Raw genomic sequence first — 16,022 nt, 5'->3', positions numbered from 1 at the left:
GGAAAAGATGGTGTGTATACATTATTCTTATTTTTATGAAATAGAAAAATTACTTTCGATAGACTCTTTGCTCAAAAATTAAATAATAATTCATAGTATTCAAATCAATAATAATAATAATTCGTGAACATTTTTGTGTACATATTCTCATCATGGTCAAATTTTGATGAGGGGTCTTAGCTAGGCATAGTTCCTAAAAAAAGAAATAATTTGGTTATAAACAAGATCGTTGGCGTTGGTTGCCATGACGAAGTCAGCATGAGCATAATTCTTGATGTACTGAACATGCAATCTGTCTACATCGTGAAACTTTAGGTAGTCAAGTAATGTTTCAACATCTTTGCTATCGGACAGTGCATCTTGCCCACCGTAGCTCAAAAATAGGGGTAAATCACGAGGAATGTTGCCTAAATTATACTTGGGAGGTTTCGTTTCACCATAATGCTCCAAATTATAGTTGCTCCCGTAGTCGTATTTTGAAAGTATGCCATCTCTAACAGCTGCATCAATATATATTCACTCATTAAATTAAATTAAGTATCACGATGAATCTGACTCTAATAACATAATTAAGATAACTTACTCTGAGCCAAATGCACCAAGTTCTTAGTTGAAGTGGATTGAGGCTCGTCATTCAAGAAAATCTCAACGGTGGAGGAATTCAAACAACAATTCTTCCCTTTAATCAAGATGTAAGATAAGTTGTAGAGTATTTGTTAAAATATATAGTTCTAATTGACATAACTAATTAAGTAAATGTAGTTAGTACCAGTAATTGCAGTCATTAAGTCATAGCAATTTACCCCTGGCTGAGCACAGAAGAACTTGAGCAATTTGTTTACAGGTCCACTAAAAAATTCAACCAACAAATTACAAATTAAAAAAAAATATATATATATAAGAATTGTATAAAAAATAAATTAAAATGATGAATTAGTGAAGTTATTTAACTTACTTACCCCTTTGGATTAAACTCAGCAAGACCAAATATTGTGGTGATCTGCGGACACACACAAATATATATGTATAAATATATTTGTAATTAAGAGAGATGGATTGTAATATATAAATTAAATGCATAATATATAAATATGTCCTTCAACTTGATTTCAGTAATTGGTATATACGCCCTCTAACTTTGGGTCTGCGTACGTAGACACTTAAACTTATATAAAATTGAACAAGTAGACACACGTGTCCTACATGGCATAATACAAAATTGTCATGTAGGATGTCTAATATGTCTATTTGTTCAATTTTATACGAATTTAAGTTCCACTTGTGCAAACCCAAAATTAGAGGACATAGATATCAGATGAGACTAAGTTAAAAGACACATTTATATATTATACCAGAATAAAATATACATATATACTAACTTCACCAACAAAGGCTCTAGCAGCAACTTCACCAAGTGCAGTGGTCATATGGCTCAAATAAGCAATTGGACTGAGTAATGCTGCTGATTTAACTTTGTCTATTTCTCTTCCTTCTGAGAATGATGCCAAAGCTATCAAAGTTCCCTGTTACATTAATATATATTATGGCTATGAAATTTGAAACAAATTGTATAACCATCTCATCGATCGATCGATCGAACGTACATACCATTGAATGACCAACATAGTGTATTTTCTGTCCAGTTTGTTTGAAGATAAAGTCAATAACAGATGGTAAATCATGAACAATCAATTCATCCCATGACCAATTCCAGTATTCCTGCAAACAAATTGTTTCTTCAATAATCATTAATATAATGTTTATGTTTTTTTTAAATAATTTGAAAATTGACGATACCGAATCTCTAGCGTCAAGGGTGACATGACGACGACTGTATCTGGTTCCTCTGGTATTCGAAATCCAAACATCAAAACCATCATCTGCTAACATCATCGCCAAGGATTGTTCCGGTGGACTCAACAACCATGTTGCACCATCCTTAAAAATAATTATTTAAGTTATATAGACTGACGATAAGAAAACAATCATTTTTTTTTTTTAACTATATATATCATTTTTTAAAATGATTGGCACAAGGTCCACCACTAACTAGCTATATGGATATTTACTTTTGGATTGAAATAATTGGCAACAATCAATTACACAACTGGCAATGTATTGGATGCCATAATGGTGAAGATATTTAATGTCGGTTTCAGACATATAAACCTTCTACCTTAAGAAATCATAATGAGTAGAAATCATGATCATCACTCTTTTAGTATAATATTTAATTTATCGTGAAAGTTTGCTATCTCCGAGTTTTACTCCACCAATATCGGATCTGTCGGCTCGACCGGATCAAACGCTTATCATTAACTAATTTTTTTTTTAACGAAGTACACTATGCAAGCGTCATATTTGATCATGACTCTGACATTAGTCCCCCAACCTCCTTGTGAAACTTGCTATAGGCAGGATGTTGATATTAATCTACATTGTTGTGTGCAACTTTACAATTATTAACAATTTTAGAAGATAAAAAGAGCAAGTGTGAATGTGTCAATTATTACCACAAGAACTCCATGCTGCAACAAAACTTGCTGCCTGATTTGCCCACCTCCTCCTACACGGCCTTGTGGAATTCTTTGTACACTTAGTATGTATCCATCATCAGTTTTTACCTGAGACACATATATAATTAAGATTCCCAAACTAATAGATATATAATTGAAGAAATAAAATATATATATACCTCAAATTCTTGGCATTTGTAACCATGAGTGGCGACAGTGGAGGCGCACATACCCGCCCCATTGTCGCCATAACTAATGAAACCAAAGTGTCTTGAGCCTAACACTCGATTAGGCTCAAGCACAAACATAACTAATGTGAAAATACGTAAACATGACAAGATTGATATTGCCATTTCTATCTATAATTAGTAGAATGGAGAAGGGATATTGATGGGCAATGGTTGAACTGTACGTGAAAGAAGAGACAAATATTTATAGTCATGACATGATGGGGAATAATATGGATTGGTGTGAAAACGACTTGTTATCTTCTTCTTTTTTCCTCCTTGACACAACTGACTAACTTGAGGATCTTATATATACAACACCTTTTTATAAAGATATGGAAGGAATTATTAGTTTTATCTTGATAGTAAATATACCCCTTCATTTTGCAATATGAGTGAAATACATTCCTAAATTCTTAGAAATGTTTTCAACACTTCTCTCAGCTTTTTATTAAGAGGTGCATATTCATACAATCGTTTGAGATTACTTGTCAGTAGCAAATCGAGGGTCTAAATTTAGTTAGTTAAGTAGAGAAGTTTTTTGTAAGGCTATCAATAACTCTAAAACGAAACTAATAATTTATTTCACTTTTAAAAAAGTTTATTTATTGCTTTTGTTTACAACGCACTACTCATATACTATTGTTTCCAGTTTTTAGTATGAACGTACACACTAACTCTAAGAGAATGGGTATCGGTCGGGGTCCACCAATTATATGTGGAAGTTTCGTGATATACATACATAGTGTAAAGAGAGTGAAAAAAAATCAAGTTATATGCATCATCAACGTCAAGTGTAATATGTAGATTTTTATATTATCACCTTACTTTTATCAATTACAATTTGTATCATATCATGTTTTTTAATATTACAAATTTCAAATTTTAAAAAGACTTATTTATAGATAAATTTTGTATCAGAGTCAAAGTGATATATACATCGCTACTTTAAAAATGTAAATTAAATCATATACATTATCAAGTGCATGCACTAATTTCATCTATTGTGACACTTATCATATCTTATTTTCAAAATTACAAATCTTACCTATTAAAGTTACATTGATTTAACAACAACGTAAATAAATGATATTATATATAGAATTATAGAAAAAAATCAAAAGATTTTAATAACAAATCAATGAATACGAGATAGGTATATAGAGTATCTTTTAATTACATCATTATTGGTCATTTAATTTAAATAATATCTCACTTTAATTTTTTTATTTTGTTGCCTGATTTAGTGTAATTATCAAATGGTCGATAAGTTTTTATTTTTATTTTTTATGACCATGATGTCCGGGCCAGCTTTCGCACACAGCGACTAATTCTACTAAACCTGTCACTTTTTGCCAACATTATACGATATTAAATGGGTATTTTAATTTCTGGTGTTTGAAGCTCAACTGATATCTGTTAAATATTTTAAAACTTATGAAACCAATATTTAAATTTTAGGGAGATAAAGTGAGGCCAATTGTTGGCGGTTTTAATTTGGCATAGCATATTTTGTTGAGAATTTGCAATAAAAGGCCAATTTGTTGCCCATCATTAGTTTGCTTTTTGGCTACTTGTATACTAAAAGTTAAGAGAGGACAAACAATTTCACTCGTACGTTTAGGATAATTAGTTGTCAAATTTGTCTAACACACAAATAAAAGTGATCTATAAATCATTATTCAGTTTCATGCATGTTGAAAATAGTTATTATAAAATTAATAGATCCTAAAATGATACAAAGGAACATATTCAATATAAATTCTAAATTATAAAAATCACGTCATAGAAGATGAAATATATTTGTCTATATATCCCATCAACCATATGAAACAAGCTTTTATATATAGGAAACAAATATGATGTTGTATGTATATATAAATCCTTTCTATCCGTTCTAGCTTTGATGGACAGAGTTATTTGAACATATTGCTGATGGGAGGTCGCAGGTATCCCATGAAATTTATCAAGGCGCAAGAAAGTTAATCCAAACACCACGGTTTGTCAGTATATGTGGGGTAAAGATACCAATGTAGATCGTCCACTGACTGAAACGATAACGTAAATATAATACATTACATATGGTTATAAAAATAATTGTTATGACATAATAGTATTTATATTATATAATTATATATAGTGTAATTGGTAAAGGTCCACACGTCAAAGCAATCACATAATTCATGGAATCTGTTGCTATGTTCTTTATATTTTATATGTGCTGATGAAGTGGAAATTGGGAGAATACCAAGAAAGGGAAAAGGGGTCTTGAAATTAAAAAAATAAAATTGATAACTATATAATCAGCACTTTTTAATTAGTAGTTACAAGTGCTTATGCTTATGATAAACAAAATTTATATACCGTTAATTAGATATTTCGAATTGAGTATATATATTAAGTGTATCTGAATTAGTCGGATCAATTGGTTCCGAAAGTGAGAATGCAAAGGAAACAAGAGGAGATTCAAATTCAATACCATTCAATAATTTCGTATTTACCTTGAAAAGGCAACTAATTTAATGAGGTCGTTGACCATTGAAAGAATACTATTCGAAATTCAGAAGAACTGTGTAGAAGGCTATTGAACAACTCGAAAAAGATAGTTTATAGAGTCAAATTGCACAATTTTGGCTATAATTCATGAATTGCATTTTGTTGTTTTTTTAATGAATGTGATGTCTTGGTCAGCTTCCGCGCACCTTGACTATTCCACGAAATACCTATCACCTTCCACCAACAAACAAGTATCCGGTAACTCTATCCACCAAAGCTAAGGCTGCTGAATTTTGAACCTAAAACCTCAGGTTTCTCAACCACTTCATTGATGACTAGGCCACACCCTTGGTGCAAACACATTTTTTTTGTTGTTTCCCACCCGGTGTCCGATACCCACCTTGAAGCCCGACTAAATTCGATTTCGTGAGGGAATTCCCACATTGGGTAAAACACTCTCTAACAAAGGTGATTCTATACCCAAGGGAACTCAAACCCGAAACATTTTGATTAAGTATGAAGGAGTACTTACCACTCCATCACAACAAGACCTTCACAACCTTGTTGGCATTTTGTTGTTAAGACAACATGCACACTACTTGTTTGATTAAACTATGAAAAAATGTGCTATTTAACACCATCTCTTGCAAGGCCCAAACACATAACACATACTAGATCAAATGTGTTTGGGCCTAAACATGGCAACTATTAAGAGAGAAAATGGCAATCTGCTCATTGAGGAGCTGAAACATATATAAACAAGAAAGTGAACTACTGTTGATTAATTGGAAAGCAGTTTTTCTATATCTTTATACATAAAAAAGCCAAATTCAAGAATGAACATACCAGAACTCTACACATCTGTGTATTTGTGCCGAATTCTCATGGTCATTAAGTTATACTGACCATCAAAGTTCATATTCTATACCTTAAACATGCACATAAAACACAGACATATATTTATATATATATACCTTAAGAGAGACAACTTACTGGCCGGGTTATCAGCCAACAGTACGTGCTGGGCTCATTCTTTTCCTCCTTTCACTAAAGCTACGACTTGAGAGTAACCTTGGAAGACAACATTGTGCTGGCTTTGATGATTTGACATCAGATCTTAGCTCTCCATTGGGGGTTCTTTCGCTGTTACACACAGACGCATAAGGTGTCCCAGGTGTGGATTTTGGTGGAACTTGATCACCAGTAAATGCAGTTTCCTTTTTTGTATTCATGGCATTTTGCTCATTGAGCTCATTTCTCAAGCTTTCACTGAAAAGTTCAGACAATCTCTTCTTTTTTTCCTGTGGCGGTGATTGCTGAAAAGAAGCAGGGGCATCTCTGTTACCTTTTAAATTTCCAGCCAAGCTGGGATGGACAGGAGTACTCCCTCGAGAAGGCGTAAAATCTGCAATTAAAATAAAAGACAATGACAAGTAAACAACAAATTTATAGCAAGGGTGTTGCAAGCACTTTCTCAATTTTAAAAAAAGCTGATATATAACTACTTTTGTAGAATGGATCTCATCTGGGTGAATCATTAGGCACTTCCAGTAAGTCGGATCAAATACAAATATACTACGATAAATATTGTAGCTTATGAAACCTATGGAAAGGGATCAGGGAGAATACAGAAGAATATGAAGGCCACAAATTGATGGCATTCCTTTTGGTGTAAAGAGGAATATTGTGCAGATACCGACAGTATCAGTTCCTAGCAGACCTAAGGAAGGAACTCTATTGTTTTTTGTTGTACAGACTACACTCTTAGTGCTGCCAATTAACGAAAATTTCCTTTATTGATCAACAAAATGAAGCATACAACATCAATTGAAGAACATATCTTACCTCCATTCACACTAAGGAAGTCATCTTCACAATCAGAATCTAGCCAAGCCTGGGAATCAAAGAAGGTCTCCTCCTTACTACCTACAACGAGAAAGAAATGTCTTCAACTCTCAGATAAAAAGATGCAACTAAATTACACAACCGTAACACAAACATTATGCAGGAAGATGCTCCAACATTCTGCAAGGTGAGCTGTTTCACGCAGTGGTACTGTGAGAAACTAAGAAGAAAGCTGAAAGGAGTACTGAATCATAACACCTAATATGCATACTCAAAATAAATATATCTAATAGAGATCAAAGAAATGAGATTGGTTGGGACTTGGGATCATTCATAGGGTAAACCCCTGCGTCTTAGGTCTTTAATAGTAAGATGCACAAAAAGATGAATCATCTTCAAGAAACAGAGCTATAATTTGGGCACGTGATCAAGAACACAAGGTAATGAAATGGAATACTTGACAAGGGTAGATGAACTATCCTCTACTGACCTTTGTTAATCTACATGAACAGAACTGAATTTCGAGAAGGCTGAATGCAACTAGCAACTTCAAACTAATTGTATAACATTTTTCTTCTGCTATCAACAATGAAAAGTGAGGTAAATAAAACTTGTCAAGTGTGCCAATTTTATTAACAAAAAATCTGTTACATTCAGCTCTAAAACTCAGTGAATACTGAATATATGTCTGTCGAAAACACGCAACAAAGTTTGCACCAACCACAAAGAGATACCAGGTTGTAGCTTTTTATAAGAAATGTTCATTTAATCAAAGTAGTAGCGAGCAAGAAATAGAATAATGCGATGACTAAAGAAATCCTGTTTGGATTTGCTTTTGGCTTTTGACTTATAAGCCAAAAGCCACAAGTTAAAAATCCCAACTTATGGCTTTTGGCTTATTTTGAACATTTTACCTTAAAACCAAGTGCTTATAAGCACTTTTTCAATTTACTCAAACACTAGAAAAGTGCTTAAAAGCACTTAAAATAAGCTAATCGAAACAGGCTAATCTTCAAAAATCAGTTCTTAATAACTCATGTAATGAGGAGAACAATTCTATAATATACCACTATAGGAAGTAGTTAAAATGTATCTTGGGTTAAAGGTATACTTGTAAGCTATTTTCTTGTTCTTTTATGTTAAGCTGCTTTGTCTCCAGAAATAAAAAAATTCCCCTGCTCATGACAACATGTGCTACAGAGGCCCCATCAACCAAACAATTTTAATTTTGGCATTATACAAGATTCTAAAATAGATTCTTGTTCACTACTATTTCTTATTGAGAGCTAAATTATGAAAAGTATACATTAAATTGTTGTTTTCTAGCTACCAACCTCAAATATTCTCATCACTATTGTACTAATATGCCTAAAAGATGTTCATCAGATCAAACTAATTACCTCCTTAATTTTCCTTTAAAGCATTCCAAAACATCCACATAATCAAAATCCACCACAACATCTATAACCAAAATTTAAAGTTTATGAATTCTGAATGGACACAGAACCCATAACTCATCTTAGTGGGTTCACAATCAAAGTACCTCCACCCCTAATTAACATTTAACACAGGCAAGAATCTGATTAACTCAAATAGACAGCAACTCTGTAGCCAAATGAAAGAGAAACAATAATAGTAAGAGAATCAGATACCAAAATCAGGAAAGGCAGCAACAGGCGGTGAAGATCGATGAGTGGGTTTTTGTTGGAGAGGTGATGGGGTATGATGAGCAGTTTTGGACCCAAAAACAAGACGAAATTGAGGATCTTTGTGCACTGAAACACATGAACCCATTTCTTCTTTAACAATCACAAATTAATCCATAGAATTTAGACAAGTACAAGTGAGAGAAAACACCTAAAGAGGGAAGAACAAAGGTCCTGCCTGCTACTATTACGCATACACAAAGAGTGACTGAAAAAACTCTTCAATTGGGACTTGAAAGCGAAGTTATCGTTTTCCCAAAGAGTAGAATGGCTTTGGTCCCACACTATAAGTGCCCTTTCCCATTCGGTGTCCTATACTTATTTAAGATTTTTTCATATTCAAGAAAGATTTCTAATTTAAAAAACCACATCCACAATAACGAATCCTTTGGTTGGTTATTTTACCACATAACGACTTAATAGTCGCATTTATTTGACAGATTGAATTTAAATGTACCTATTTTTAACATGATTGAGATACACCTCTAAATTTTCGTCAAATTTAAGAGTGTTTTCAAGAGTTTCATGCATCTGCAAGAGTTTGAGACCACTTTTTATGTCATGTAACAGATTGTGAACGTATCTGAATTTAGTTAATTAAGTAAATGAATGTTTTTAAGACTGTTAATAATTTGGAAAGTTGAGTGGTGGTGAGTGGGAAAAGATTTGTTTTTGCTTAATCATGAGGTATGCTCTATTTGCTACCTAATTAATTTAAATTTATGCTAAATATATGTCTATCAAAGATCTAATTAATAATATAAAAGACTTTTTTGTATATAAATTACAAGGGATAATATTGATTAATTTCCTTGGAATTATGTGACCTTTTAGAATTATTATCATGTGATAGTTGCATAGGAATGTGGCTGGAAAAGTGGCAAGTTTATGGCTTCACCTTAGTTCAGATTCCCCTTTTTGCTGATGAGAAAAGTATTCTTTGTGTGTGTGTGTTTTTTTTTTCTTCATGTCTATTATATAATATAAAAATTAAAATTAAAATTAAAAATACACTTGTAAATGGTTATAAGCTAATTAGAAATCTCGAGTTCAATCATGTAAATGAAGTCGTCTTTAATAGAGATTATCGCTATACTTTCAAAATGATTTTCTTAATAAGTTTAGATTAATCAAATTTCAAATAAGTCTCAAATATAAATCAAACGAAAAAAAAAAGATATATGTAGTTGAGGGGAAGGTGAGAACATTAAATATAACTTATCTTTTGTACTAGCTAGGTCAATATGCAAATTAAATGAATATGAATGCATGGTGTTTAATATTTTGGTCCTGACAAGTTGTAAATTGTAACAACCCAATACTGCAAGAATAAGACATGCAAATAATGAGTCTACTATATCATTTTATTTTTTCTCACCCGGTGTTCAAAATTCATATTGGATCTCTAAATACTTTCAACGATGAAACAATTTTACTACAACACCACAACATATCAATGTCTTATGGGTTCAAACTTTATCACTCCTTCAACCAAGTAGAGAAAAAAAACGCTATATATTTATAGAACTTAATTTTCTGCCATCTTTATTATTATTATTGTTATTGTTATTTGTCATTATTGCTAGCTAGACCAAATTTAGTATGTGTTCGTTAAAAAAATGAGATTAAACAAAAAAGGTCTACGTCTATATGTAGTGTAAACGTTGATGAGAATATGATATATAACAGTTTTTTTACTATCCTAATTAAATAGATGAAAGACTCTAGCTAATTTATGATAGAAATATTTGAACTCATAATAATAAAAAATAAAATACGCCGTCTAATACTAAAAAAATTTAATATATGGACTCATACTATTATAATCAGTGGCAGCCATGAATTTCATAAAGGGTGTCCACAAATAGCATAATAAAAGTTTTTTTCAAAAAGTAGAACTAGTGAGATTCAAACATACGAGCACTACCTCATTCCAAGCATCTAAAACCACTGGGCTACAATAGTTTGTAGTGTTAAGGGTGTCTAAAATATGTTATTTAATCATTTCATGTATCATTTTACTTGTATATACAAAAAAATTTCCAACGAAGGGTGTCTAATTGGACACTCTACCACCATATAGCAACGTGATTGATTATAACTATATTCATTCTTAACTAGAAATTTTGAATTTCAAATCCTGCTAAGTATTGAATCACCTTTATTAGAGATCGTTTTACTTCTAATATGAAACTTTCCTTTAGCCGAATCTGATACAAATCCAAATCAAAAAAATCCTAACATATATGTTAGGAATTGCATTAGCTCATAATTAGGTGTTGGAAGAAAATGAGTAAATTATTATGTCATTTTCTGATAGGACGATATTTTAGTCACTTAAATTGACAAATACTCTGTACATAAGAACCAGTCAGGCCCCCACACAGATATAGCAACATCATGTCTTTTCATTTTATCCTCGCATTACAAATCTTATTTTGTTACATATTATTATATCTTTTTTGAATTTAAGTCTTGAAAATAAACAGTTTTACTCAAATTCTAACTATTATAGGTCAAAATTCTAACAAATCTTTAACATAATCTAACTGATAAATATCTACGATATTGAAAAGGACTCATCTTCACTCCAAATCTCATCCTTTACGATAAGACTTTAAAAATGGTTTTCAAATTGATCTAGATGTTGAAACTCTTCAAAAATATACTTTTTAAAATAAATTAATTTGTATCCTTTTGAAGAGAAAACATTGATATAATAAATATTAAAGTGGGTACCTCCCCATATATTAACTCAATTTTCCCAAAGGTATAAGCTAGTGTGGTCCAACCCTTCTCACATATACAATTAATATATGATTAATTAATTGTTAAAGATACTTAAACAGGAGATAACACCATAAGGAGAAAAGGTTGGATAGTGAAAAGTATATAGTAGAGAAAGCAATAAGTGAGCTTTTTGTCCATTTGCTTTTTTCATTAGTCGGTCATCACTTGATTTGATGGCCAATGCCCATATACTTATATGTTAGGCTTCGGATTGATAAACCTTTAGATTGATAAATTTTTAAACGCTATGACATTTCATATATTAAAATAATAAAAGAGGAAAGTGAAGAGTTTACAAGGTATATATAGCTCAACTACAATATTGATCGATTTTTTGATTTTGAGTATGCTTTTTTTTTTATAACTTTAGTATATATTGTGTACTACTCAATATATACTAGTAATTAATTTGTTGGACTATATAACTAATATTCGATTTTGAATAAAAACAGATTTGAATGGGACACTATTAACTGTTTCCTCATATATAGTGATACGAGTTCTTACTCATCACTCTGACTCATGCACCACTCATTATGAATCTATTGCAAAATATCTTTGCTCCACTTTGCTCCTATTATTCACAAATCAATTCTGTGTTGACCATTTAATTTATTTTTTTCGGAAACTTATCGAAATTTCACTAGTTTAGTGATTAATTATTTAGATATATATATTTAAATTTGTAATATTACGAATCTTATCAGATTTTGGTGCGTCCAGATACATGAGGTCAAAATTAGGTGTAATTTGTTCTAAATACACTGTATCCAAGTGGATTTGCTTGTATATGGGATACATGACTATCTCCCTCCTCATCTCGCTCGCCTCCCTCCCCATCTCGCTCGCCTCTCTCCCTATTGTAGTATATTTGGTAGCAAAAATATATGTATTTAGGTGTATCTTCCTCAACATATGATAGAGAACTCTTAATTAGTGGTAGGGGTGTACATGGCAGGGTTGGTTCGGGTTTTTCAACTATCAAGTCAAACCATTTGTGTCGGATTTTTAAATTTATAAACCAAACCAATAAAACTCGGGGTTTTCAACCTCGGGTTTTTTCGGGTTTTTCAACCTCGGGTTTTTTCGGGTTTTTCGGGTTGTTTCGGGTTTTTCCGATAAAGTATTCATACAAACATATAATTTACTTGTACTTCAAATATTTCTTTAGTCCTACATAAAATACAACTATCTAGGATGTTTCTTAAAAATATAACACAATATGATATGATTAATGACACTAAAATATCCAACAAAAATAATAATAATAATGAAATCGCGTAAAACAAATATTGCAAATTAACAAGTCATAATGAAAATGATCATAATTTAAAAGTACTAAATCATGCTAAAATTAAGTTTAATAAGTATTAGTTACATGACTAAATATTAAAGAAAATTAAAACTAGATTATGTATTTTAATTGTCTAAACCAATGTAAAACTAAAGAACAAATATTCAATATTATTGTCATTCTTAGTGTTGAATTGATTTTCTTTTTGCATTAGTATTAATTTGATTTTGATTTAAGTTTTATTATAATTATCAACATCTGTGGACTATAATCTTTATTGGCCCATTCATAATTCTAAGTTTCAAACTTGAAATAATATATTAAAAGATAAAAACTATGGAAAAGTATAAGAAATATTTAAAAATTATATCAAAGTAAATATTTTTATGTATAAAATAAAATTTTAAAATTATATATATAAATTCGGGTTGGTTTGGTCTCGGGTTAGTTTTTTTTAGTTAAAACCAAACCAACCCAAATATAGTCGGGTTTTTTTTTTCAAAACCAAATCAAGTCAAACCAAACCACTAGTCGGATTTTTTTTCGGGTTGACTCGGTTTGCGGTTTGGTTCGGTTTTCGGTTCGATTTTGTACACCCCTAATTAGTGATATACATAGTTATTTGAAAATATAGGTAAAATTAATACTATATGATATAAATGTATATCTAATAAGATAGTTTTCCCTATTTTGTTTAGAGCAACTTTCACATATAACAAACATAAAAATCAAATTTGTATGATATAACTATAGTTTGTATAATTGCGCTCCATAGCAAACATAATGTTTGCTATGGAGCATCAAATTGTATAATTCGTTGGCTCCTCTTCAGATTTGTATAATTTCGCTGGCAGACCATTTGTATAAATTGTTGTTAGCCTCTCGTTTGTATAAATCTCTAGCAGCCTCTTAATTCAATTTTATGTGTTTGTATATCTACATAAAATTTGAATTTGTATACACTTGAATCAAAATAAAACGTTTGTATATCAAATCTCTCTCTCGCTTTATACAAACATAAATTATACATACTATTTTGTATAATCTGTGTTTGTAAAAAGCGAGAAAGAGAGAAAGGCAAAAAAGAACTGGGTAGGGGAATATTTGTATTGTATAATTATAAGTGTATAGGACGAAGATATATGTATTCGCATGTGTATATACAATTTAATTTCTCTCACTTTATACAAATGAAAACGCAATTTATACATTTCTGTTTGTATAAAGTGAGAGAGGCGAGGGAGAGACTAGCGAGCGAGAGAGGGAGAGTGACGAGCGAGAATTTCAGGGAGAGAGGTGATTGGCAACAGTTTGCTACGGGGCATAATTAAATCAAACCGTGGTTATAACCTTTAATTTGAATTAATAGTTTGTCATTAAATACAATTTCCCCTTTTGTTTATGGAAATACTACTTTGGGCTCAGCTTCAATCAGCCCACCATAAAAATTCATGTTGATCAACCCATTTAATATTGGGCCATTAATAGGGAAAATTAGCAATTAAGTCATAATAGCTAACATAATTAGTCAAAATAACAATACTTTAAAATATTTATTTAAAATGGCAGAATGACAATATTTTTATAAAATAATATGTATTCAGATTTTAGTATTTTAAATTAACAGTCCTATATTAGACCAAATTATATATCAATAACCGTTTAAAGTGAAAAAAATAAATTTAAACCAATACCATTAACCTTTTTTCATTACCATTCACGTTTCTTCCCCAACTTTCACATTTCTTCCCCATCTTTCACGTTTCAAGTTTATCTTTCTTCAAAGTGCTAAATTGTTGTTCATCAAGAAATTTTCTTTATTGTTAAACGAATTCTCTTTATTAATTCAAGCAGATTTCTCGGTTGGCAAGGTAATTTTCATTATCAATTTTGATTTTTTTTATTGATGTTTAAATCACTGATTCTATACATTACGGATTTTCAGTCAATTTTTCCAATTTTTATGTGATTTTGTTTAAATATTCATCATATATTTATTAATTTCATTTTTTTTTTGTGATTTTCTTTTAATTTTTCAGATTTTGTAGATTCTAGAAATTCATATATATGTTTGTTTTGTTTGATATTTAATACATTTTAAAATTTGATAATATCAAAATTTGCTTTTAGGGTTTTAGATTACGGGGAAAACATCTGATTGTCTACAATGACTGAGTCAATCAGAATTACTAGAGGTATACCAAATAATATTCAAAATTTTGGGGAATTTCCCTCATTTGATTTGTGTATTACCCAAGGGTTGCATTGTATTTCAATCTCAATTAGTATACCAACATGTTTGTATTTCCTTCTTAATTTGTATTCATCCTAACTGTATGCTAACAATTTTGTATTTTATTGGGTATTCATTCTGTATTTCAATCTCAATTTATATGTGAACAAGTTTGTATTTCTCTTTTGTTTTGTATTCAACCTAATTGTATACCAACAAGTTTTGTATTTTATGTGTCTACTTTACCTTTTAAAGTCACTTTGTATTTCAAATGAAGGGAGTATTTAATTTCTTTTGTATTCACAACTTTATATTTAATCTCACTTTGTATTTATAACTTTGTATTTTCATCTCATTTTTGTATTCATATATTGTTGTATTCAACATATAGTTCATGATCGATTTGTTACATTAACTTAATGGGATACAAATTATTGTGTGCATTCAAATAGAAAAAACAACTACTAAACTAAAAAAAAAACAATTTCATTTGTTATACATCATAATTTGGATACAAAACATCCGAAAAAAGCTACAAATCCCAATGCATACAAAGATTTCACTGATTCAATCAGAAAAAAAAAAAACACTCTTGTACTCGACACATACGAATATCTCATCCAAACAAATAAAAAAATCAAAAAAAATACCTGATTGTTTTTCGATTGTTCACTGGATGCGACAAATTTATAATTGTCAATTTTGAAAAATTCTGTTTAAAAAATATGTCGTATTCAACTTGAAGAAGTTTTGAAAGTTATCAGATGAATGATTCGGAAGACAAACTAAATTATTTTAAAAATTTTTTATGTTCTTAAGAAGAAAGCAAAAAAAGGCTCAACGGAAAGATGGCTATTTATTCTCTTTTCAAAACGTAACTGATTTGTATTTAAAATCTTTTTTACCTCTTTTGAT

The 16,022-nt window shown here is 30.7% G+C and overlaps 2 protein-coding genes across 2 annotated transcripts; both read right to left on the bottom strand.

Annotated features, from left to right (window-relative positions):
• Positions 1 to 180: 180 nt before the first annotated feature.
• LOC125825975 (triacylglycerol lipase 2-like) lies at positions 181 to 2,891 on the bottom strand. The gene is made up of 9 exons (XM_049505265.1): positions 2,696 to 2,891; positions 2,514 to 2,624; positions 1,798 to 1,938; positions 1,609 to 1,719; positions 1,380 to 1,523; positions 960 to 1,000; positions 770 to 849; positions 584 to 679; positions 181 to 500 (listed from the first exon to the last, which is right to left on the bottom strand). Exons 1-9 carry the CDS (start codon positions 2,867 to 2,869, stop codon positions 181 to 183), a joined length of 1,218 nt encoding a protein of 405 aa, XP_049361222.1. The 5' UTR covers positions 2,870 to 2,891.
• A 3,103-nt stretch (positions 2,892 to 5,994) lies between these two features.
• LOC125825873 (uncharacterized protein At3g27210-like) lies at positions 5,995 to 8,975 on the bottom strand. The gene is made up of 3 exons (XM_049505165.1): positions 8,737 to 8,975; positions 7,085 to 7,165; positions 5,995 to 6,644 (listed from the first exon to the last, which is right to left on the bottom strand). The coding sequence occupies exons 1-3, from the start codon at positions 8,876 to 8,878 to the stop codon at positions 6,244 to 6,246; spliced, it is 624 nt and encodes a 207-aa protein (XP_049361122.1). The 5' UTR covers positions 8,879 to 8,975; the 3' UTR covers positions 5,995 to 6,243.
• Positions 8,976 to 16,022: the final 7,047 nt, after the last annotated feature.

The sequence above is a fragment of the Solanum verrucosum genome, unplaced genomic scaffold (assembly GCF_900185275.1).
Source record: "Solanum verrucosum unplaced genomic scaffold, falcon-dt-bn FXZP01000161.1, whole genome shotgun sequence".
Taxonomy (NCBI): domain Eukaryota; kingdom Viridiplantae; phylum Streptophyta; class Magnoliopsida; order Solanales; family Solanaceae; genus Solanum; species Solanum verrucosum.
The sequence above is the reverse complement of the archived record's forward strand: the minus strand, read 5'-3'. Positions and strand labels throughout refer to the sequence as shown.

Coding starts and splice junctions, on each gene's coding strand:
- LOC125825975 (XM_049505265.1), bottom strand. CDS start 2,869: ATGGCAATATCAATCTTGTCATGTTTACGTATTTTCACATTAGTTATG. Junction 1,524..1,608: donor ACTATGTTGGTCATTCAATG/GTATGTACGTTC, acceptor TTAATGTAACAG/GGAACTTTGATAGCTTTGGC. Junction 501..583: donor CTTGGTGCATTTGGCTCAGA/GTAAGTTATCTT, acceptor ATATTGATGCAG/CTGTTAGAGATGGCATACTT.
- LOC125825873 (XM_049505165.1), bottom strand. CDS start 8,878: ATGGGTTCATGTGTTTCAGTGCACAAAGATCCTCAATTTCGTCTTGTT. Junction 7,166..8,736: donor TGCTGCCTTTCCTGATTTTG/GTATCTGATTCT, acceptor TTCTCGTTGTAG/GTAGTAAGGAGGAGACCTTC. Junction 6,645..7,084: donor CTTCCTTAGTGTGAATGGAG/GTAAGATATGTT, acceptor TTTTAATTGCAG/ATTTTACGCCTTCTCGAGGG.